The 22,718-nt window shown below is 43.2% G+C and overlaps 1 protein-coding gene across 1 annotated transcript in view; it reads right to left on the bottom strand.

Annotated features, from left to right (window-relative positions):
- The window catches only part of LOC124544767 (serine protease inhibitor I/II-like), a 40,199-nt gene extending 26,838 nt beyond the window's left edge, over positions 1 to 13,361 (bottom strand). The window contains exon 1 of the mRNA XM_047123445.1: positions 13,281 to 13,361. Within this exon, the coding sequence (XP_046979401.1) occupies positions 13,281 to 13,344 (64 nt within the window). The 5' untranslated portion in view covers positions 13,345 to 13,361. The remainder of the gene's footprint in view (positions 1 to 13,280) is intronic.
- Positions 13,362 to 22,718: the final 9,357 nt, after the last annotated feature.

Raw genomic sequence — 22,718 nt, 5'->3', positions numbered from 1 at the left:
GCCTACTAAATGAAATTTTGCATCAGTAAATTAAGTTGTAAACTGTCTGATTACGAATATTCCTCAAAGAAAGTATGTCGTATCTAAGTACATACCCTGATGAGAGGGGTAAGTTTCACATAGCGTTTTAATGGAGAAACTCTCGTCCTGGTCTCCAAAAGACAGTGGAGCGTCAACCCTCCCCCCCCTCCGCCCCCCCTCCACCCACCATCGCCATTCCCTGGCTGCAGTCAGTGCTTTTTCTCGTCTTTGGTAACGCCATAATCTTTTACCCTAAGCTCCTTGCTTTCAGCTGGTAGTGGCGTCATTGCAAGTGCATCAGTGTGCACATTCTAACCGATTTCTTTCCGTTTTCCGCTGTGTCTATGAATTCGAAATGGCTCACTTGAAGGACCAAACGAACTGCATTAAGTTTTCTTTTAAGCCCCACAAAACTGCAAATAAAACCCACTGCGTGCTGAGGGAGGCATTTGGCGATCGCTTTCTGAGTAAAGCAAGAATTTTTTTGGTGGTTTGAGCGGTTTAGAGGTGGCAGTGGTTCTATGGCGAATAACAAGTATTCGGTCAGAATGTCAACACGCACGGCGCCGGAAACGATAACAATAGTACGTGAAGTGATCCACATGGACAGAAGACAGACATTCCGTGAAGTTTGTGAAATTGTTGTAGTTTCATCATGAACCTAGCAACCTAACTGATGAAATGAACATGAGGCGAAATGCAGAGAAGTTTTCGTACCTCGCCTTTGAAAGATGATCAGCGAGGCCTTCGGGTTTAACTGTGCGCTGAACTGCTAACAACACTTCGAGAAGGTCCAAATTTCTTGTCCAGGGTCATAACAGTCGCTAAATCTCCTCTACAAAAATCAACATGGGTTCTGCAAATAGAGATCTCGAGAAACTCAGTTCGCTCTATTCCTTTATGAGAGCCACAGCAGTGCTCACAATGATGCAGTGTTGTTCGACTTCAGGAAGGCAAAACGGTTCAAATGGCTCTGAGCACTGTGGGACTTCACATCTGAGGTCATCAGTCTCCTAGAACTTAGAACTACTTAAACCTAACCAACCTAAGGACATCACACACATCCACTGTGGTGTCACCGCCAGACACCACACTTGCTAGGTGGTAGCTTTTAAATCGGCCGCGGTCCATTAGTATACGTCGGACCCGCGTGTCGCCACTGTCAGTGATTGCAGACCGAGCGCCACCACACGGCAGGTCTAGAGAGACGTCCTAGCACTCGCCCCAGTTGTACAGCCGACGTTGCTAGGAATGGTTCACTGACAAATACGCTCTCATTTGCCGAGACGATAGTTAGCATAGCCTTCAGCTACGTCATTTGCTACGACCTAGCAAGGCGCCATTACCAGTTTATATTGAGATTTTAAGTATGTACCGTCAAGAGCGATGTACACCAATTATGGATTAAAGTTAAGTATTCCAGCAGCAACGTACCTTATTGGCTATATTAATTACGTTGTCCTGTTCCAGACCTCACGCCAGTTTGCGTGAGCTTAAAAGCGTGCATTTCGGCATCCTCGCATAGTGACTTGGCTGTCTTGCCAAGTCACAACATCCACGCCCGAGGCAGGATTCGAACCTGCGACCGTAGCGGTGGCGGGGTTCCGGACTGAAGCGCCTAGAACCGCTCGTCCACTGTGGCTGGCTGCAGGAAGGCGTTTAACATAGTCCCGCACTGCCATTCACTTAAAAACAATACGACCTTACCGAGCATCGGATCAGATTTGTGGCGGGATTCCAAACCTGATTGCGAACGGAACTCACCACGTCGCTCTTAACGGTAAAAATTACGCAAATGTAAAGGTAATTACAGGAGTACCCAAAGGAAGTGTCGTATGACCGTTACTGTTTACAATATATATCAATAATCTAGAAGATAATGTCACTAGCTCCATATGTCTGTTTGCAGATGATACAGTTGTCTTTAAGGGGAGATACCAGTGAAATTTTATACCAATAGTAGAACAGCACAAGTGGCTGAAAAGTTGTTTCATAACATATCTTGACATGCAGAATTAAATAGGTAAATGAAATTTGCTAAACAAAATTTATTTCATACATTTTTATTTTTCAGACACATATGTGAAATTGTTAGTTATCACTGACATGTGTGAATAATGCGCAATTACATCAAAACTGTGCTGACATAAGCTGTCGCCAAACATGAAGCGCGAAAATTGATAGTAGGCGCGGCATGAAGCGCACCTGAAACAAGAGAGGCCAAAACCACACCGACATGCAACACGCCGCCAACGCTCTCTGGAGAGCATGTACACTCCTGGAAATGGAAAAAAGAACACATCGACACCGGTGTGTCAGACCCACCATACTTGCTCCGGACACTGCGAGAGGGCTGTACAAGCAATGATCACACACACGGCACAGCGGACACACCAGGAACCGCGGTGTTGGCCGTCGAATGGCGCTAGCTGCGCAGCATTTGTGCACCGCCGCCGTCAGTGTCAGCCAGTTTTCCGTGGCATACGGAGCTCCATCGCAGTCTTTAACACTGGTAGCATGCCGCGACAGCGTGGACGTGAACCGTATGTGCAGTTGACGGACTTTGAGCGAGGGCGTATAGTGGGCATGCGGGAGGCCGGGTGGACGTACCGCCGAATTGCACAACACGTGGGGCGTGAGGTCTCCCCAGTACATCTATGTTGTCGCCAGTGGTCGGCGGAAGGTGCACGTGCCCGTCGACCTGGGACCGGACCGCAGCGACGCACGGATGCACGCCAAGACCGTAGGATCCTACGCAGTGCCGTAGGGGACCGCACCGCCACTTCCCAGCAAATTAGGGACACTGTTGCTCCTGGGGTATCGGCGAGGACCATTCGCAACCGTCTCCATGAAGCTGGGCTACGGTCCCGCACACCGTTAGGCCGTCTTCCGCTCACGCCCCAACATCGTGCAGCCCGCCTCCAGTGGTGTCGCGACAGGCATGAATGGAGGGACGAATGGAGACGTGTCGTCTTCAGCGATGAGAGTCGCTTCTGCCTTGGTGCCAATGATGGTCGTATGCGTGTTTGGCGCAGTGCGGGTGAGCGCCACAATGAGGACTGCATACGACCGAGGCACACAGGGCCAACACCCGGCATCATGGTGTGGGGAGCGATCTCCTACACTGGCCGTACACCACTGGTGATCGTCGAGGGGACACTGAATAGTGCACGGTACATCCAAACCGTCATCGAACCCATCGTGCTACCATTCCTAGACCGGCAAGGGAACTTGCTGTTCCAACAGGACAATGCACGTCCGCATGTATCCCGTGCCACCCAACGTGCTCTAGAAGGTGTAAGTCAACTACCCTGGCCAGCAAGATCTCCGGATCTGTCCCCCATTGCGCATGTTTGGGACTGGATGAAGCGTCGTCTAACGCGGTCTGCACGTCCATCACGAACGCTGGTCCAACTGAGGCGCCAGGTGGAAATGGCATGGCAAGCCGTTCCACAGGACTACATCCAGCATCTCTACGATCGTCTCCATGGGAGAATAGCAGCCTGCATTGCTGCGAAAGGTGGATATACACTGTACTAGTGCCGACATTGTGCATGCTCTGTTGCCTGTGTCTATGTGCCTGTGGTTCTGTCAGTGTGATCATGTGATGTATCTGACCCCAGGAATGTGTCAATAAAGTTTCCCCTTCCTGGGACAATGAATTCACGGTGTTCTTATTTCAATTTCCAGGAGTGTATTTAGCCGCCGCCGCTGAAGGGGGTTGGGGGCATCAGTCACTGACTCACTTTTCCAGTTTGGCGTCTGAGAGTCCACACGCAAAGCGAGCTCAGTTCACATCGCAGGTTACGACAGTGCACAGCGACAAGATCAGTTACTATAGCGGGACAAGCAGTGAGACTGAAGTCTGTAATAGCAAGATTACCGAGACTGTCCGCAAAAGGACTATTACTGGTGAGCTTGTACCACAACACATTGACTCTATTCAAGATACGTAAATCTTCATATAAATAAAGAACCGTATTTATGCACGTGTGCATTTATGTTGTATAAATAGGATACTGGCCACCCATAACAACTTCTTATCCCTTGCTTCCTTGAGGTACAAGATTCTACAAAACAATCCGACATCTTAGTTTACACTACTATCACGTTCAAATATAGCTTCTTCTCTCCGATTTTTGGCAACATCAATTTTTCGACGAACTTCTTTGTATTTTTTCGAATATTTCACTTCAGATTGCTACAATGCTACATTGTCCTTTTTTGCTGATGCTTTTGCTGTTGGATAAGCATAGTTGAATCCTAATTTTGTCAATTTTTTCTAAAATAACTCCTTGAGAACCAGCATTATATTCACAAACACTGATAGAAGACGCTACTTTTACCCTCACTGTAGAAACATTGGTCTCTTTGGGACACCAGTTCCATATAATACCGTGTACACTCTCACTAGCCACGCGGAGTAGTCACTCGGTTTAAGGTGCCATGTTACGGATTGCGCGGCCCCTCTCACAGGAGGTCGAGTCCTCCCTCGGGCATGGGTGTGTATGTTGTTCGCAGTATAAGTTAGCTTAAAATGAAATGATAATTAAATCAAGACCTTAAGCTGTCGACAGGCGTTGATATACATCAACAGGGACAGTCGAAATGTGTCTCTAGAATGAAATGCCTGTCAGCAGCTTAAGGTCTTGATTTAATTATCATTTCATTCTAAAGTGCTACACGGTCACCAATGCTATCTCTTCTTTCAGATTTGTCTGAAAGAGCAGATGTTGTTGTTGTTGTGGTCTTCAGTCCTGAGACTGGTTTGATGCAGCTCTCCATGCTACTCTATTCTGTGCAAGCTTTTTCATCTCCCAGTACCTACTGCAACCTACATCCTTCTGAATCTGCTTAGTGTATTCATCTCTTGGTCTCCCTCTACGATTTTTACCCTCCACGCTGCCCTCCAATACTAAATTGGTGATCCCTTGATGCCTCAGAACATGTCCTACCAACCGATCCCTTCTTCTAGTCAAGTTGTGCCACAAACTTCTCTTCTCCCCAGTCCTATTCAATACTTCCTCATTAGTTATGTGATCTACCCATCTAATCTTCAGCATTCTTCTGTAGCACCACATTTCGAAAGCTTCTATTCTCTTCTTGTCCAAACTATTTATCGTCCACGTTTCACTTCCATACATGGCTACACTCCATACAAATACTTTCAGAAATGACTTCCTGACACTTAAATCAATACTGGATGTTAACAAATTTCTCTTCTTCAGAAACGCTTTCCTTGTCATTGCCAGTCTACATTTTATATCCTCTCTACTTCGACCATCATCTGTTATTTTGCTCCCCAAATAGCAAAACTCCTTTACTACTTTAAGTGCCTCATTTCCTAATCTAATTCCCTCAGCATCACCCGACTTAATTAGACTACATTCCATTATCCTTGTTTTGCTTTTGTTGATGTTCATCTTATATCCTCCTTTCAAGACACTGTCCATTCCACTCAACTGCTGTTCCAAGTCCTTTGCTGTCTCTGACAGAATTACAATGTCATCGGCGAACCTCAAAGTTTTTATTTCTTCTCCCTGAATTTTAATACCTAATCCGAATTTTTCTTTTGTTTCCTTTACTGCTTGCTCAATATACAGATTGAACAACATCGGGGAGAGGCTACAACCCTGTCTTACTCCCTTCCCAACCACTGCTTCCCTTTCATGTGCCTCGGCTCTTATAACTGCCATCTGGTTTCTGTACAAATTGTAAATAGCCTTTCGCTCCCTGTATTTTATCCCTGCCACCTTTAGAATATGTAAGAGAGTATTCCAGTCAACATTGTCAAAAGCTTTCTCTAAGTCTACAAATGCTAGAAACGTAGGTTTGCCTTTCCTTAATCTTTCTTCTAAGATAAGTCGTAAGGTCAGTATTGCCTCACGTGTTCCAGTGTTTCTACGGAATCCAAACTGATCTTCCCCGAGGTTGGCTTCTACTAGTTTTTCCATTCGTCTGTAAAGAATTCGTGTTAGTATTTTGCAGCTGTGACTCATTAAGCTGATAGTTCGGTAATTTTCACATCTGTCAACACCTGCTTTCTTTGGGATTGGAATTATTATATTCTTCTTGAAGTCTGAGGGTATTTCGCCTGTTTCATACATCTTGCTCACCAGATGGTAGAGTTTTGTCAGGACTGGCTCTCCCACGGCCGTCAGTAGTTCCAATGGAATATTGTCTACTCCGGGGGCCTTGTTTCGACTCAGGTCTTTCAGTGCTCTGTCAAACTCTTCACGCAGTATCATATCTCCCATTTGATCTTCATCTACATCCTCTTCCATTTCCATAATATTGTCCTCAAGTACAAGAGCAGATACCATCTTCATATAGTTAAGGCTAACCGGCCATTGACCTTCTTCTGTGCAGATGCACACGCATTGCCCGAACTCTTACGGGACTCGGTAAGATTGTCTGCCGCGAGTAATGACTGTAATGGGCAGGGGCACTACGAATGTAGTGTGTGGACATTAAGTTGGGAATGCGGGTCTCACGGGGAGCGTGCAAGGGATAAGTCCCTGCAGTCGGACTATCCTCTGCACCCTCTGTGGCTCAGATGGATAGAGCGTCTGCCATGTAAGCAGGAGATCCCATAATGAGATTTTCACTCTGCAGCGGAGTGTGCGCTGATATGAAACTTCCTGGTAGAGTAAAACTGTGTGCCCGACCGAGACTCGAACTCGGGACCTTTGCCTTTCGCGGGCAAGTGCTCTACCATCTGAGCTACCGAAGCACGACTCACGCCCGGTCCTCACAGCTTTACTTCTGCCAGTATCTCGTCTGCTGCCTTCCAAACTTTACAGAAGTTCTCCTGCGAAAGGCAAAGGTCCCGAGTTCGAGTTTCGGTCGGGCACACAGTTTTAATCTGCCAGGAAGTTTCAGGAGATCCCATGTTTGAGTCCCGGTCGGGGCACACATTTTCAATTGTCCCCGTTGATGTATATCAACGCCTGTTGGCAGCTTAAGGTCTTGATTTAATTATCATTTCTTTCTAGAGAGCGTCACGGTCCGAAAGAACAGATACCATTTTCATATATTCATATAAGTTACTTTAGGTTAGTTTAAGAAGTGTGTAAGTCTCTAGACCGATGACCTCGGCTGTTTGGTCCCTTAGGAATTCACACACGTCTGAACATTCGAGTAAACCACCCTCTGGGTGCTTCAATACTACATTATGCATCTCCGCTATCGTCCATCATCATGTGTTATTTGTAGCTTACACTACTGATCTTTCTCTTGAACGAGTTGGACAAAAAAGTGTGTTCATGTTAGAATCTATACATCTACGTCTACCGCTACACTCCGCAAGCCGCCTTATGATGTGTGGTGGAGGGTGCTTTGATACCACAATCACTCCCAATCCTTCCTGTTACAGTCGCGAATGACTCCGGAGAAGAAGTATTGTTGTTAAACCACAGTGAGAACTGAATTTCTCTGATTTAAGATTCATGGCCTTTTCGCGATATATACGTAGAACGAACCAATATATTGGTTGGTTCTTCTAGGAACGTACGCTTTCGAAACTTTAACACCAAACCACAATATGATGCACAATACCTCTCTTACTAATGGAATTAACTGAGCGTCTCTGCGATGCTTTCGCCCTTACTAAATGAACCGCTAACGAACCGCGCTGCTGTTCTTTGGATTTTCTCCACTTCCTCAATCAATTCTACCTTGTACGATTCCCATACTGGTGAACAATATACAGGTACTCGTCGAACAAGGATTTAGTAAGCTCTTCCATTGTGGAAGTCTGGAATAAGCCTTACCTGCGATCAATTTTATGCGGTCGTTCCACTTGTAATCGCTACGTATGCATACTCGCATATATTTTATGGATGTGACATCTTCAAATGATTGTTCCGCAATCGTGTCATCACATTGTAAATTATTGGCACTGCGTTGCAATTGTTTATAATGATGGTGAACTGCCGCTGCCTGGACCACACATCTATCGTCTGCAAATCGCTACAGTTTTATAGCGCTACTACAACTTCTCTGTATACAACACCATAAGCCGCGAAGAGTCTTATAGAACTTCCGATATTATCCAGTAAGTCATTTCTACGTATTGTGAAAGGTAAAGGTCCTATAACAATCCTTTAAAGCACACCCGAAGTTACATTTACATTGAAGTCTTCTAGCTCCTGAGGATTTTCTGTTAGCTATAAAGTATTCAGTCCAGTAAAACACTTGGTCTGATATTGTATGCGTTCGTACAGGCGTCTCGAAAACCTTCCAGAAGTCAAGGAACACGGCACCCACCTGGACTCCTGTATCTACTATTTTCTGTGTCTCGTAGACGAACGGAGTGAACTGGGTTTCACACGATCGTTGTTTTCGGAACCCAAGCTAACTTCAACAGAGGAGATTTTCGGTCTTCAAAAATGTCATAATATTCGATCATAAAGTGTAGCTCTAACTTGTACAACATACCGACGTCAGAGATTATCTGACAAACCTTCTTTAAAAAGTAAATCACCTGCGTTGAAAGGAACAGAAATGAAAATGAGCAGGCGAGAGAAAAGTGTCAGTCATGCTCAGAGGAAAAATCCCTGGAACTATATCCGTGTATAATATTAATAATAGCACTTCGAAAAATGGCATCATTTGTTCAAAAGGCATACGTTTGAGCATGCAGCGTGTCTCATATCATTAGGGTTAAAATTATGGAGACGGTGAGACGACTGTGAAGTGTAATCATGAAGAATCAATCACAGTTAAACCAAGACCAGTCGGTTTTTTAGGTGGGCGGTTTTTTAGGTTAGAGGGTCTTGGGAAAACACAAGAAGGGCCTGAATCACAAAGGATGCAGGCTGAACACAGGAAGAACGTAGATACCGGAACCATCGATATAACAGTTGTAAATTGCCGAAGCTGTGTTGGGAAAGTACCAGAGCTCCAAGCGCTAATGGCAAGCACTGATGCCTAAATCGTTATAGGCACTGAAAGCCGCCCAAAGCCGGAGATAAGCTCAGCCGAAATTTTTGCAAAAAACCTAATGGTTCTTGCGGTGGCGTGTTTGTTGCTGTTAGAAGTAGTTTATCTTGTTGTGAAATTGAAGTAGGTAATTGCTGTTAGTTAGTACGGGCAGAGGTCGTTGTTGGCAACCGGAATAAAATGATAATTGGATCCATTTACCGACCTCCCAATTCAGATGATACAGGTGCTGAAATATTCAAAGAAAACTTGAGTTTGATTTTAAAAATGTAACCAACTCATACGATTATAGTTGGTAGTGACATTAATGTACCCCGGATATGTTGGCAAAAATACATGTTTAACACCGGAGGTACGCATAAAACATCATCCGAAACTGTGGTAAGCGCATTCTCTGAAAATTATTTCGAGCAGTTACTTCATGAGCCTACGGGAATAGTAACGGTTGTGAAAACACACTTGACCTCTTAGCAACAAATAATCCTGAGTTAATAAGTAGCATCACAACGAACATAGGGATTAGTGAATACATGGTTGTCGTAGCGAATAAAAATTCACCTGAGGCCTTTCTGATAGACAATCTCCACTCCTTCCAAATTAATAATAAAAGTGTAGACCAGATGTGGCTTGAATTCAAAGAAATAGTGTCGGCAGCAATTGAGAGATTTATACCAAATGAATTAACAAACGGCGGAGCTGATCCTCCTTGGTACACAAAACGAGTCAGAACACTGTTGCAGAAACAAGGAAACAAACGTGCCAAATTTAAACAGACACAAAATCAACAAGATTGGCGATCTTTTACAGAAGCTCGAAATTTAGCGCGGACTTCAGTGCAAGATGCTTATAACAGTTTCCACAACGAAACCTGGCAGAAAATCCAAAGAGATTCTGGTCGTTTTTGAAGTGTGTTAGCGGAAAGAAACAATCAACGCCTTCTCTGCGCGATAGCAATGGAGATACTATCGAAGACAGTGCTGCCAAAGCAGAGTTACTAAACACAGCCTTCCGAAATGCCTTCACCAAAGAAGGCGCAGTAAATATTCCAGAATTCGAATCAAGAATAGCAGCCAACATGAGTAATGTAGAAGTAAATATCTTCGGAGTAGTGAAGCAACTTAAATCACTTAATAAAAGCAAGTCTTCTAGTCCAGATTGTATACCAGTTATGATCCTTTCACAGTATACTGATGCATTAGCTCCATACCTAACAAACATACACAACCGTTCACTCGATGAAGGATCCGTACCCAATGACTGGAAAGTTGCAGAGGTCACACCAATATTCAAGAAAGGTAGTAGGAGTAATCCACTAAATTACAGGCCTACATCATTAAAGTCGATATGTAGCAGGATTCTGGAACATATATTGTGTTCGAACATTACGAATTACCTCAAAGAAAACGGTCTCTTGACACACAGTCAACATGAGTTTAGAAAACATCGTTCATGTGAAAGACAACGAGCTCTTAATTCGCATGAAGTGCTGAGTGCTATTGACAAGGGATTTGAGATCGACTCCGTATTTCTGGGTTTCCGGAAGGCTTTCGACACTGTGCCACACAAGCGGCTCGTAGTGAAACTGCGTGCTTACGGAATATCGTCTCAGTTATGTGACAGGATTTGTGATTTCCTGTCAGAGGTCACAGTTCGCAGTAATTGACGGAATGTCGTCGAATCAAACAGAAGTGATTTCTGGCGCTCCACAAGGTAGTGTTACAGGCTCTTTGCTGTTCCTTATCTATACAGACGATTTGAGAGACAATCTGAGCAGCCGTCTTAGGATGCTTGCAGATGACGCTGTTGTTTATCGACTAATAAAGTCATCAGAAAATCAAAACAAATTGCCAAGCGATTTAGAAAAGATATCTGAATGGTGCAAAAATTGGCAGTTGACCCTAAATAAAGAAACGTGTGAGGTCATCCACATGAGTGCTAAAAGGAATTCGTTAAACTTCGGTTGCACGATAAATGAGACAAATTTAAAGGCAGTAAATTCAACTAAGTACCTAGGAATTACAATTACGAACAACTTAAATTGTAAAGAACACATAGAAACTGTTGTGGGGCTGTTGTGGGGAAGGCTAACCAAAGATTGCGTTATATTACCAGGACTCTTAGAAAATGTAACAGATTTACCAAGGAGACTGCCTACACTAAGCTTGTCCGTCCACTTTTGGAATACTGTTGGGTGGTGTGTGATCCTTACCAGATAGAATTGACGGTGTAAATCGGAAAAGCTCAAAGAAGGGCAGCACGTTTTGTATTATCGCGAAATATGGGAGAGAGTGTCACTGAAATGCTACAGGATTTGGGCTGGACATCATTAAAAGGAAGGCGTTTTTCGTTGCGACGGAATCTTCTCACGAAATTCCGATCACCAACTTTCTCCTCTGAATGCGAAAATATGTTGTTGACACCGACCTACATAGGAAGAAACAATCACCTCGATAAAATTAGGGAAATCAGAGCTCGCACGAAAAGATGTAGGTGTTCGTTCTTTCCGCGTGCTACACGATATTGGAATAATAGAAAATTGTGAAGGTGGTTCGATGAACCCTCTGCCAAGCACTTAAATGTGATTTGCAGGGTATCCGTGTAGATGCAGATATGGATGACCTAAGGTATCGACAGGCAGGGACAGTGGTGCATTAAGGAGGGTTGTTGTAAAAAAATCACATGATCACTTGAAATGAAACTTACGAATGACCCGTGACTACCAAAGTGCTACCAGAAGTCCAGCTAACACAATGACTGCGCGTATGGTGTTAAGAAGAATGCAGCACAGGGGCCCAACAGTTACAGATGAGCCACATATTTCTGAAGTTAGTGCTAGGCGACATTAGTGCTGGTGTAGAGAGCGACGCCAATCAGTAGTTTATGATGCATACGAGTGAAATGGAATGGTGAATCACGTTGTACCCTGTGGCAATCCGATGGAAGGGTTTGGGTTTGGCGAATGCCTGAAGGAAGTTCCCTGCCATCTTGTATGGTTCCAACAGCGAGGAGGTGGTGTTACGGCATGGAGGTGTTTTACTTCGTTAAGGTATGATTCCTAATTGTGCTTATCAAAATGCTAAGGGCAGAAGGATATGTACACATTTTACAATGCCGGCCGGAGTGGCCGTGCGTTTCTAGGCGCTACAGTCTGGAACCGAGCAACCGCTACGGTCGCTGGTTCGAATCCTGCCTCGGGCGTAGATGTTTGTGATGTCCTTAGGTTAGTTAGGTTTAATTGGTTCTAAGTTCTAGGCGACTGATGACCTCAGAAGTTAAGTCGCATAGTGCTCAGATCCAATTGAACATTTTACAATACTGTGTACTTCGTACAGTCGTCAAATAGTTTGGAGAAGATAATTGTTTGCATCAGTATAATAATGCGGTTTTCGTTATTGAGGGTGAAAGGGATGTCACTCCTCTACAGACATTCAGACACCTCATTTAATGTGTCCCCATCAAAACCGTCATAAAGAAGAAAGATAGACTCACTCCACACTAAAAATGACCGTATACATTCGCTTAAAGTGTATGAAGTAATGTAGAAACCAGGCTGCAGAAATTAAAGATGGTCATGAAACGGAGGCAATAAATGAGAAGTGAGTAAGACAGGGCCGTAGGCTATCTCTCATGCGATTCAATCTGTACTTAGAGAAAGCAGTAATGAAGAATTTTGGAAAAAGAATTGCCATATAAGTGAAATATTTGAGGTACACCGATGGAATTGTAAGGGACAGCAAAAACCTAGAGATATCAATTGAACGGAATGAATAGTTGGTCTTGAAAAGCAGTTATAAGATGGACGTCAACAAAAGTATAGCGAGACTGACGGAGTGGACAAATTAATAGGACACATTTTTAGGCATAAAAGAGCAGTTAATTTGGTAACTGAGGGAACTGTGTGGAAGAGGGGCAGGAGGGATACCGAGACTTTACTACAGTTAGCAAGTTCTAGTGGTTCCAATAATCATAAAGTGAAAATCTTGCTTGCACTAGTTGAGAGTGCTGCAGGATAGGGGATGACCAGGAACAGCACAGAGTAAGCTCCGCCAGGCACTGTACAGTACCCCGAAGTTATGTAAAAGTCATGGTGATGACAGCATATGAGGCGCCGACGTGGTAAAACTGGGGAGCGTGGCTAAGGAAACATTTACCGTCTGTTTTATGCTGCAGGAAGAAGTGCCGTACAATGGCTGCTTTGCTTTATGGCCTAATATCAGTACCTCAAGTAGAAGAAAGAGCCGTTAGGATAGTAGCCCTAACCTGGACCAGCCGCTGGACAGCGCTTTTGCAAGGAACACGTCAACCTCAGAACTCACCCCGGTCTGCCTCGACCAGTACGACGAAGAGGAACCCTGCGCAAAGTGCGAGCGCCAGCTTCATGGTGGTTACTGCGTCGGCGGTGGTGACGCGGCAGTCGACTGTCCCAGGCGCCGCGGTGGCGCCCTATATACCGGGCGGTCGGCCGTCCCCACCCCTCTGCTGCTGCGTTTATGGCTGCAACGGCACAGGGAGTGGTGCGGTCGCTTTTCGCATAAATGTACTCACATCGATACACTGCCATTTCTTCTCGGATAATCCCTCCACTGTATGTCTTTATTTCTATTCTTTGTTTGGCTGATACAAAATAATGAGACAAAGGCGGCGCTCGTTAATATGGTTGACCTTTGTAAAGAGATGCTTAAACAAGATTGTTTCCTTTTTTGAAATGGAACACTTACTTTCATAATGATTTTCTATAGTTCTTGAGAACGTTAGTATACTAAGTGGTTCCTTGTAAACGGACTCTCACAGAATTTTGATTAGACACAGTACATACAGTTCCGTACAGTAAATGGTGTGACGCCATTAACAAATATAGACCTTAATCAGAAGCATATAGCTAAGGTAGAATATTCAAAATTTTTAGGTGTGTCCATTGATGAGAGATAAAATTGGAAGAAACACATTGATGATCTGCTGAAACGTTTCAGTTCAGCTACTTATGCAATAAGGGTCATTGCGAATGTTGGTGATAAACATCTGAGTAAATTAGCTTACTATGCCTATTTTCACTCATTGCTTGCATATGGCATCATATTTTGGGAATCACTGAGGAATAAAGTATTTATTGCACAAAAGCGTGTAATCAGAATAATAGCTGGAGTCCACCCAAGATCATCCTGCAGACATTTATTTAAGGATCTAGGTATATTCACAGTAGCTTCTCAGTATATATACTCTCTTATGAAATTTGTTATTAACAACCAAACCCAATTCAAAAGTAATAGCAGTGTGGATAACTACAATACTACGAGAAAGGATGATCTTCACTATTCAAGATTAAATCTAACTTTGGCACAAAAAGGGGTGAATTATACTGCCACTAAAGTCTTTGGTCACTTACCAAATAGTGTCAAAAGTCTGACAGATAACCAACAAGTATTTAAGAAGAAATTAAAAGAATTTCTGAATGATAACTCCTTCTACTCCATAGAGGAATTTTTAGATATAAATTAAGAAAAAAAAAGAAAAAAAAACAAACAAATTATTTAAAAAAAATTTAATTTAAAAAGTTATTATATTAACTTAATTATGTTGTTAAATTAACTTGATTATGTCATGTATTGGAAAATTTGACTCGTTCCACATCATTACGAAATATCGTATTCATGACCCATGGAACTAGTATTAATCTAATCTAATCTAATATACCTTTATCACCCGCCAGTATTTGTAATGAAAGCCTCTGTCGCTATAACAGCGTGGGAATGAATGATTCCAGTTCTCAACAGAAGAAGATGATGAAACTTTGTCTGACGTATTTGATACATGTCAGGAGTGTAAATCTGTACTTGCTCTGCCAAATGATGGTGAGGACTCTGATAATGATGATGCAGGTAGTGATGCAGAAGGACAACCTGCCACTGTCGTCTGGGGCGGAAGTGTGCTGGCACTATACAGTTTCGCTTCCTTTGCCTAGTGTAAGAATTTTCCGGCCTCGGTAGTAGAAGGGAAAAGTTAAGGAATATGTAGCAAGGATTGTACGTAGCAAAATAGCTTTCTGCAAGAAGAAAAGAACAGCTGCTAACTTTCACAAACGTAAAGCTTGAGATCATAAAAAGGTTCTACGTCTACATCTACATCCATACTCCGCAAGCCACCTGACGGTGTGTGGCGGAGGGTACCTTGAGTACCCCTATCGGTTCTCCCTTCTATTCCAGTCTACATCTACATCTACATGTCTACATGACTACTCTGCAGTTCACATTTAAGTGCTTGGCAGAGGGTTGATCGAACCACAATCATACTATCTCCCTACCATTCCACTCCCGAACAGCGCGCGGGAAAAACGAACACCAAGACCTTTCTGTTCGAGCTCTGATTTCTCTTATTTTATTTTGATGATCATTCCTACCTATGTAGGTTGGGCTCAACAAAATATTTTCGCATTCGGAAGAGAAAGTTAGTGACTGAAATTTCGTAAATAGATCTCGCCGCGACGAAAAACGTCTTTGCTTTAATGACTTCCATCCCAACTCGCGTATCATATCTGCCACACTCTCTCCCCTATTACGTGATAATACAAAACGAGCTGCCCTTTTTTGCACCCTTTCGATGTCCTCCGTCAATCCCACCTGGTAAGGATCCCACACCGCGTAGCAATATTCTAACAGAGGACGAACGAGTGTAGTGTAAGCTGTCTCTTTAGTGGACTTGTTGCATCTTCTAAGTGTCCTGCCAATGAAACGCAACCTTTGGCTCGCCTTCCCCACAATATTATCTATGTGGTCTTTCCAACTGAATTTGTTCGTAATTTTTACACCCAGGTACTTAGTTGAATTGACAGTCTTGAGAATTGTACTATTTATCGAGTAATCGAATTCCAACGGATTTCTTTTGGAACTCATGTGGATCACCTCACACGTTTCGTGTGGAAAGAAAGATTGTCGGTATGTCTGTGTGTGGGCTCTAATCTCTCTGATTTTATCCTCGTAGTCTCTTCGCGAGATTTACGTGGGAGGGAGCAATATACTGCTTGACTCCTCGGTGAAGGTATGTTCTCGAAACTTAAACAAAAGCCCGTACCGAGCTGCTGAGCGTCTCTTTTGCAGAGTCTTCCGCTGGAGTTCATCTGTCATCTCCGTAACGCTTTCGCGATTATTAAATGAAAAGCTCTGAAAGGAGCCAAACTTGGACAATTAGGTAGAGAAAAGGAAACGATTCGAAACCTTCACAGTGTCTTGGTAGGGAGACTTTATGTCCACATGGAGCGGTCGAATAGGGACTGAAGTCGTCTTCCAACGAGCCAAGGACAAAAATAGTCTAATAGTACTGAAAAAAAGACGTAAAGTTTTTACGTTGGTGGATAAGTTCGTGGGGTTTTTGTTTTGCATATTGGTATTCCGGTTGCTATGGCTTTATTTATCGACTGTCATTTTTCATTTATAGTTCATTGTTGCTATTTGAGCTTACATATTGTCATTCTGTCATTTGGAGATAATGAGAGGAGCTGTGGACGCTAGGAAATGGAGTGCTAAGTGGCGAAATTGGAACATTTCTGGCTTATTCTTCTGTACGAGTTCAGCAAAGGGGTAACAGCCAGAAATATATGTGCCGTGTAGGGGGATAATGCCAGTGCACAGACCACGGCAGGAAAATGGTTTTCTCGATTTAAGGAGGATCGTTTTGACACTACTGACTCTCCATTCAGGAAGATGTTTAATGTTTGATGGATATCGTTTAAACGCATTAATTCACAATGATCCACTTTATTGTAATCGAGAACCGGCAAATGTGATGAACTGCGATCATACCACAATCGTGCGACATTTGCATAAAGTGGAGAAGGTTCAAAAATCGGGTGTAAGGGGATTGCATCCCCTAAACCAAAATCACAAAACTCGGTGGGTGGTCATATGTGTATCACTACTTGGTCGTCATCAACTGGCTCTTGAAGTACACGGACCATTCCTTTCCTATAACGTTACTGGTGTCGAGAAATGGTATCTTTATGGCTAGCATGAGGAAAAGAAATTAATGGTTGAGCCCAAACAAAGCAGCAACTCCTCGTACAAAAACATAATGTTCTGTATCTCGTGGAACAACGACGGTATGGTGTACTACGAATTGCTTCCCCAGGATATAACCATCACTGCTAACGTTTGTTATCAACCGCTGTTACGTCTTGTAGACGCAATCCCAGAACAACGACCATGAAGACTGCGCGAGGTGATGCTACTCTGCTATAACGCCCGCTCGCAATCTGCTAGATTTACAAAAAATACTACACAGGAGCTGGGATGGAAAGCCATTCCACATCAAACTTTATTTACCTGGTCTTTCGCCCTCAGATTTACACTTTTTCCACTCTCTGTCGAACAACTTCCAAGGAAATTCCTTTCTGGATGAAAATGAGCTCAGACCACGGTTCGACGACATCTTCGTCACAAAACCACGTGATTTCTACAGTCGCGGAATCGGAAAATCACCCCAGCGAGGGCACACTGTTGTAAATAGTGAAGGAGAACATTTTATTGATGACTAATATCTGTGTTACGTGTATCTGTTGTGAATTTATGGAAAAAGCCTACGAACTTATGCACCAGCCAGATAACGGGAGCCGGCCGGAGTGGCCGAGCGGTTCTAGACACTACGGTCTGGAGCAGCGCGACCGCTGCGGTCGCAGGTTCGAATCCTGCCTCGGGCATGGATGTGTGTGATGTCCTTAAGCTAGATAGGTTTAAGTAGTTCTCAGTTCTGGGGGACTGATGACCTCAGAAACTAAGTCCCATAGTGCTCAGAGCCATTTGAATAATGGGAACATAATGAGACATGAGTCGTTACTGAAAACCGTACTTGAAGTTGCTGTCGCAGAAACGAATGGCCGTCACAGCCACAGATACTGCACTGTGTGAGGCAGTTCGTCGATGGGGTGGTAAGCATTAGTTACGCTCAAGAGGTTCAAATGGTTCAAATGGTTCAAATGGCTCTGAGCACTATGGGACTCAACTGCTTTGGTCATCAGTCCCCTGGAACTTAGAACTACTTAAACCTAACTAACCTAAGGACATCACACACATCCATGCCCGAGGCAGGATTCGAACCTGCGACCGTAGCAGTCACACGGCTCCTGACTGCGCGCCTAGAACCGCGACACCATGCTCGAGAGGTTAATTGCCAAGAGCCAGCAACGGAAAACTACATCAAACCAATTATAGAATTACACATTTGCGCCTATAGTCCGTAAGACATCTTAGAGTGTGTGGCGGAGGTTATCTCTGGTAACACGAGAGTATTCCCTGTGTCTGATCGATTAACGAATGACGCTTGTAAGGAACGACTGCAGATAAATTTTCATGTTGTTGTTGCTGTGGTCTTCAGTCCTGAGACTGGTTTGATGCAGCTCTCCATGCTACTCTATCCTGTGCAAGCTTTTTCATCTCCCAGTACCTACTGCAACCTACATCCTTCTGAATCTGCTTAGTGTATTCATCTCTTGGTCTCCCTCTACGATTTTTACCCTCCACGCTGCCCTCCAATACTAAATTGGTGATCCCTTGATGCCTCAGAACATGTCCTACCAACCGATCCCTTCTTCTGGTCAAGTTGTGCCACAAACTTCTCTTCTCCCCAATCCTATTCAATACTTTCTCATTAGTTATGTGATCTAACCATCTAATCTTCAGCATTCTTCTGTAGCACCACATTTCGAAAGCTTCTATTCTCTTCTTGTCCAAACTATTTATCGTCCATGTTTCACTGCCATACATGGCTACACTCCATACGAATACTTTCAGAAATGACTTCCTAACACTTAAATCTTGTATGAATGTATACCAAGGCCTCTACATCCTTACATTTGTCCTCTAGCCATCCCTGCTTAGCCATTTTGCACTTCCTGTCGATCTCATTTTTGAGACGTTTGTATTCCTTTTTGCCTGTTTCACTTACTGCATTTTTATATTTTCTCCTTTCATCAATTAAATTCAATATTTCTTCTGTTACCCAAGGATTTCTACTAGCCCTCGTCTTTTTACCTACTTGATCCTCTGCTGCCTTCACTACTTCATCCCTCAAAGCTACCCATTCTTCTTCTACTGTATTTATTTCCCCCATTCCTGTCAATTGCTCCCTTATGCTCTCCCTGAATCTCTGTACAACCTCTGATTCTTTTAGTTTATCCAGGTCCCATCTCCTTAAATTCCCACCTTTTTGCAGTTTCTTCAGTTTTAATCTACAGGTAATAACCAATAGATTGTGGTCAGAGTCCACATCTGCCCCTGGAAATGTCTTACAATTTAAAACCTGGTTCCTAAATCTCTGCCTTACCATTATATAATCTATCTGATACCTTTTAGTATCTCCAGGGTTCTTCCATGTATACAACCTTCTTTCATGATTCTTAAACCAAGTGTTAGTTATGATTATGTTGTGCTCTGTGCAAAATTCTACCAGGCGGCTTCCTCTTTCATTTCTGTCCCCCAATCCATATTCACCTACTATGTTTCCTTCTCTCCCTTTTCCTACACTCGAATTCCAGTCACCCATGACTATTAAATTTTCGTCTCCCTTCACAATCTGAATAATTTCTTTTATTTCATCATACATTTCTTCAATTTCTTCGTCATCTGCAGAGCTAGTTGGCATATAAACTCGTACTACTGTAGTAGGTGTGGGCTTCGTATCTATCTTGGCCACAATAATGCGTTCACTATGCTGTTTGTAGTAGCTTACTCGCATTCCTACTTTCCTATTCATTATTAAACCTACTCCTGCATTACCCCTATTTGATTTTGTGTTTATAACCCTGTAGTCACCTGACCAGAAGTCTTGTTCCTCCTGGTTCCTTCATCATGGTCATTGCGTGAGGGAGAATATGATGCCAAACTCTTCATCCGATGTACACTTTCGGAGTTTTAAACAGCAACCTTCCGCGTGACACACAACTGTAACTACTGCCATAGGAGTTCCTCGAGCATTTCCGTAATGCTCTCGCTCTTTGTAAAGGAGCCCGTGACCAAAGTGGCGCTCTTCGTTGGGCATTCGCTGTCTCTTCTGTTATTTCCACTAGGTAAGAGTCCCAGACTGAAGAACAGTACTCATGAATCGGAGGAACACCTGTTTTATAAGCGACTTCTTTCCCGATCGGATTACATTTCCATAAAATTCTTCCAGTGAATCTCAGCACGACGTCTGCAATTCCCAGTTTCATTTGTGCTGCCATTTCGTTTTAGGTCACTCTGAACGGTTACTTCTAGGTATTTTACTACAAAAGAATCAACATTTCGTGGTACAAGAATGTGACTGACGTTAAGCTCCCCTTACTTTAGCCACAATCACATTCCACGACGTAGTAAAAACCGTTTTAGCCCTACATTGGCTGTCATTAGACGTGACTGGTAACGGAACGCATGTGGTGACTCAAATGTTCATTACATGCGTTGTCAAATGTAGACTGAAACCGGTAACGATTGCGTCATAAAAAGTGCTTGTGACTGAAATAAAGGGAAGTTCACAATGCAATACTCGCAAAACAATTTCATTCTCAGTCTTAGATAAAATCCAAGTAAGTGCCCAAGAATTTTCGGATTCTCTAGTTAGAAACGGAATTGAGGTTTTGAGGCAACTGAACATGTTACAGATCATTGCTAAAGACATGGATGTATAACCAAACAGTAATCACTGTCGGCTCGGTGAAGAAAGCCTTTATCTGACATGCAGAAAATCTTCAGGTCCAATACTACAAGATGTAATTTGTTCAAGAAATAAGCACGTTCATATGTGCGTAACTGCTTCTTGCAGTACTAGTATCAAATTAATCTATATCTCAGCTTTAGATAAATTACGTAAATCGAATATGGAGATGATTCAGGACGTCATTTTCGTCAGCGATTACATGGAGCCGGCCGCTGTGGCCGAGCGGTTATAGGCACTTCAGTCCGGAACCACGCGGCTGCTACGGTCGCAGGTTCGAAGCCTGCCTCGGGCATGGATGTGTATGATGTCCTTAGGTTAGTTAGGATTAAGTAGTTCTAAGTCTACGGGACTGATGACCTCAGTTGTCAAGTCCCATAGTGCTTAGAGCCATTTTGATTACGTGAAAGTTTCCTTGCAAGTTCATATTTGCAGTATAAGAGCAGGATATAGTGGTAGTTCATGTCTCCTAACGCTATGTTTTCGAGCAACTGAATTTACTGGGCAAACTACAATCACAGTTGCATGTAGTTCCTTGCGTGTCTATAAAAACTACATGCTTTTTCACAGCGTAGAAGGAGAAATGGACTGGAGAAGTTCTAAATTACTTTAGGCCGAATATCCTTGGTGGTGACTGCTTCGAGAAGTCGTGTGATCTTGCACGCAGAAGTTGGTTATTTCATTTCTCTTGAGCCGTCGCCGTGATGTGGTAGAAAGCACTTTCCACGTGTACATTTTGCCACGGTAGCAGAGGAACTCCTTTACCGTAAGAGAATGACTCCCACTTCGAAGGAAATAAACTGAAATAAACTCAGCGGACGTGGCTCTTGAGAAGTAAATGTTGAGGTCGTAAACCATTTACAGCTGCTAACTTATCAGTAACCTACGTAAAACGGCAGATATGAAGTTCGCGCTAGCAACGCTCAGTGTGTCAAGTGCTGTGTTATCTGCGCAGGCTGCTTGTAGCAGCGTTCTTCTCACACTAAGAATTGATCGCTTTCTTATTCTTTTAACGAGAATGTAATGTCACGTTGCACAGCCATTTCGGATTATGCTTTGTTTCTCTTTCAGCTTATGAAACTTAACGTTAAACAACGTAAATTACAATAACTAGCACTTAAAAAAGTCCACATCGAAAATCTGACAGATGTTGAATACTAACAGTCAAAATTTCTGCTCGAATTAACCTGTCTAGGAAAGATGAGGGATGCATGTGAAAAGCACGGAATGAATGTAACACAGAATATGAATGTGTGTGAATGTATGGGTGGGTGTGCATGTGTGTGTGTGAGTGTGTGTGTGTGTGTGTGTGTGTGTGTGTGTGTGTGTGTGTGTGAGAGAGAGAGAGAGAGAGAGAGAGAGAGAGAGAGAGAGTGAGAGTGAGAGAGAGAAGAAAAGAGAGAGAGACAGAGAGATAAACTGAAAGGGGAGGGGGGTAGGATTCACTAATTACTGATTGTGGTTATGTTCCAAACTTCTGTATGTTATTGTTTTAGTGGATAACATGGTCACTTATTGCTTATATTGTTTTGGTCGTTAATTACTTTCTTATTTATTGCAACGGCTCATTGTATATGAAAGTTTTCCTCTAATGTCAGAAGTCTTTTGTTGTAATTGTTCACTCTAAGAATTTTCGCGTCATGTTTCATTTCCGATGGTTCATGCCCATGTTTTATCAGGTGTTCGGCAAAGGTACAATGACTGTTCTCATTCTTCCAGCCTGTCATATTTTCTTTATACCTAGTTATGGAATTCCTGCCTGTCATAAATTTGGTTTGACTATTGTTGTTTGTAAATGTGACTGAAGTGTGTTTCTTATTCTGTATGCAATGTGAAATCCTTGTTTCTTTAGTAAATTTGCTATTCTGTGTGTTGATCTTGTTTGTATGTTAACATGTACCATTTGTTTCTATTACTCATCTCATGCGTCTTACTGTTTTGCGTTTCTGTGTGTGTTGTAGTGTCTGTATTGTTTATGGGGATCTGTGGTTCGCTCTCTCTCTCTCTCTCTCTCTCTCTCTCTCTCTCTCTCTCTCTCACACACACACACACACACACACACACACACACACACACACACA

The sequence above is a fragment of the Schistocerca americana genome, chromosome 8, assembly GCF_021461395.2.
Source record: "Schistocerca americana isolate TAMUIC-IGC-003095 chromosome 8, iqSchAmer2.1, whole genome shotgun sequence".
NCBI lineage: Eukaryota > Metazoa > Arthropoda > Insecta > Orthoptera > Acrididae > Schistocerca > Schistocerca americana.
Note: the sequence above shows the minus strand (reverse complement) of the source record. Positions and strands in the feature narration are given on the sequence as shown.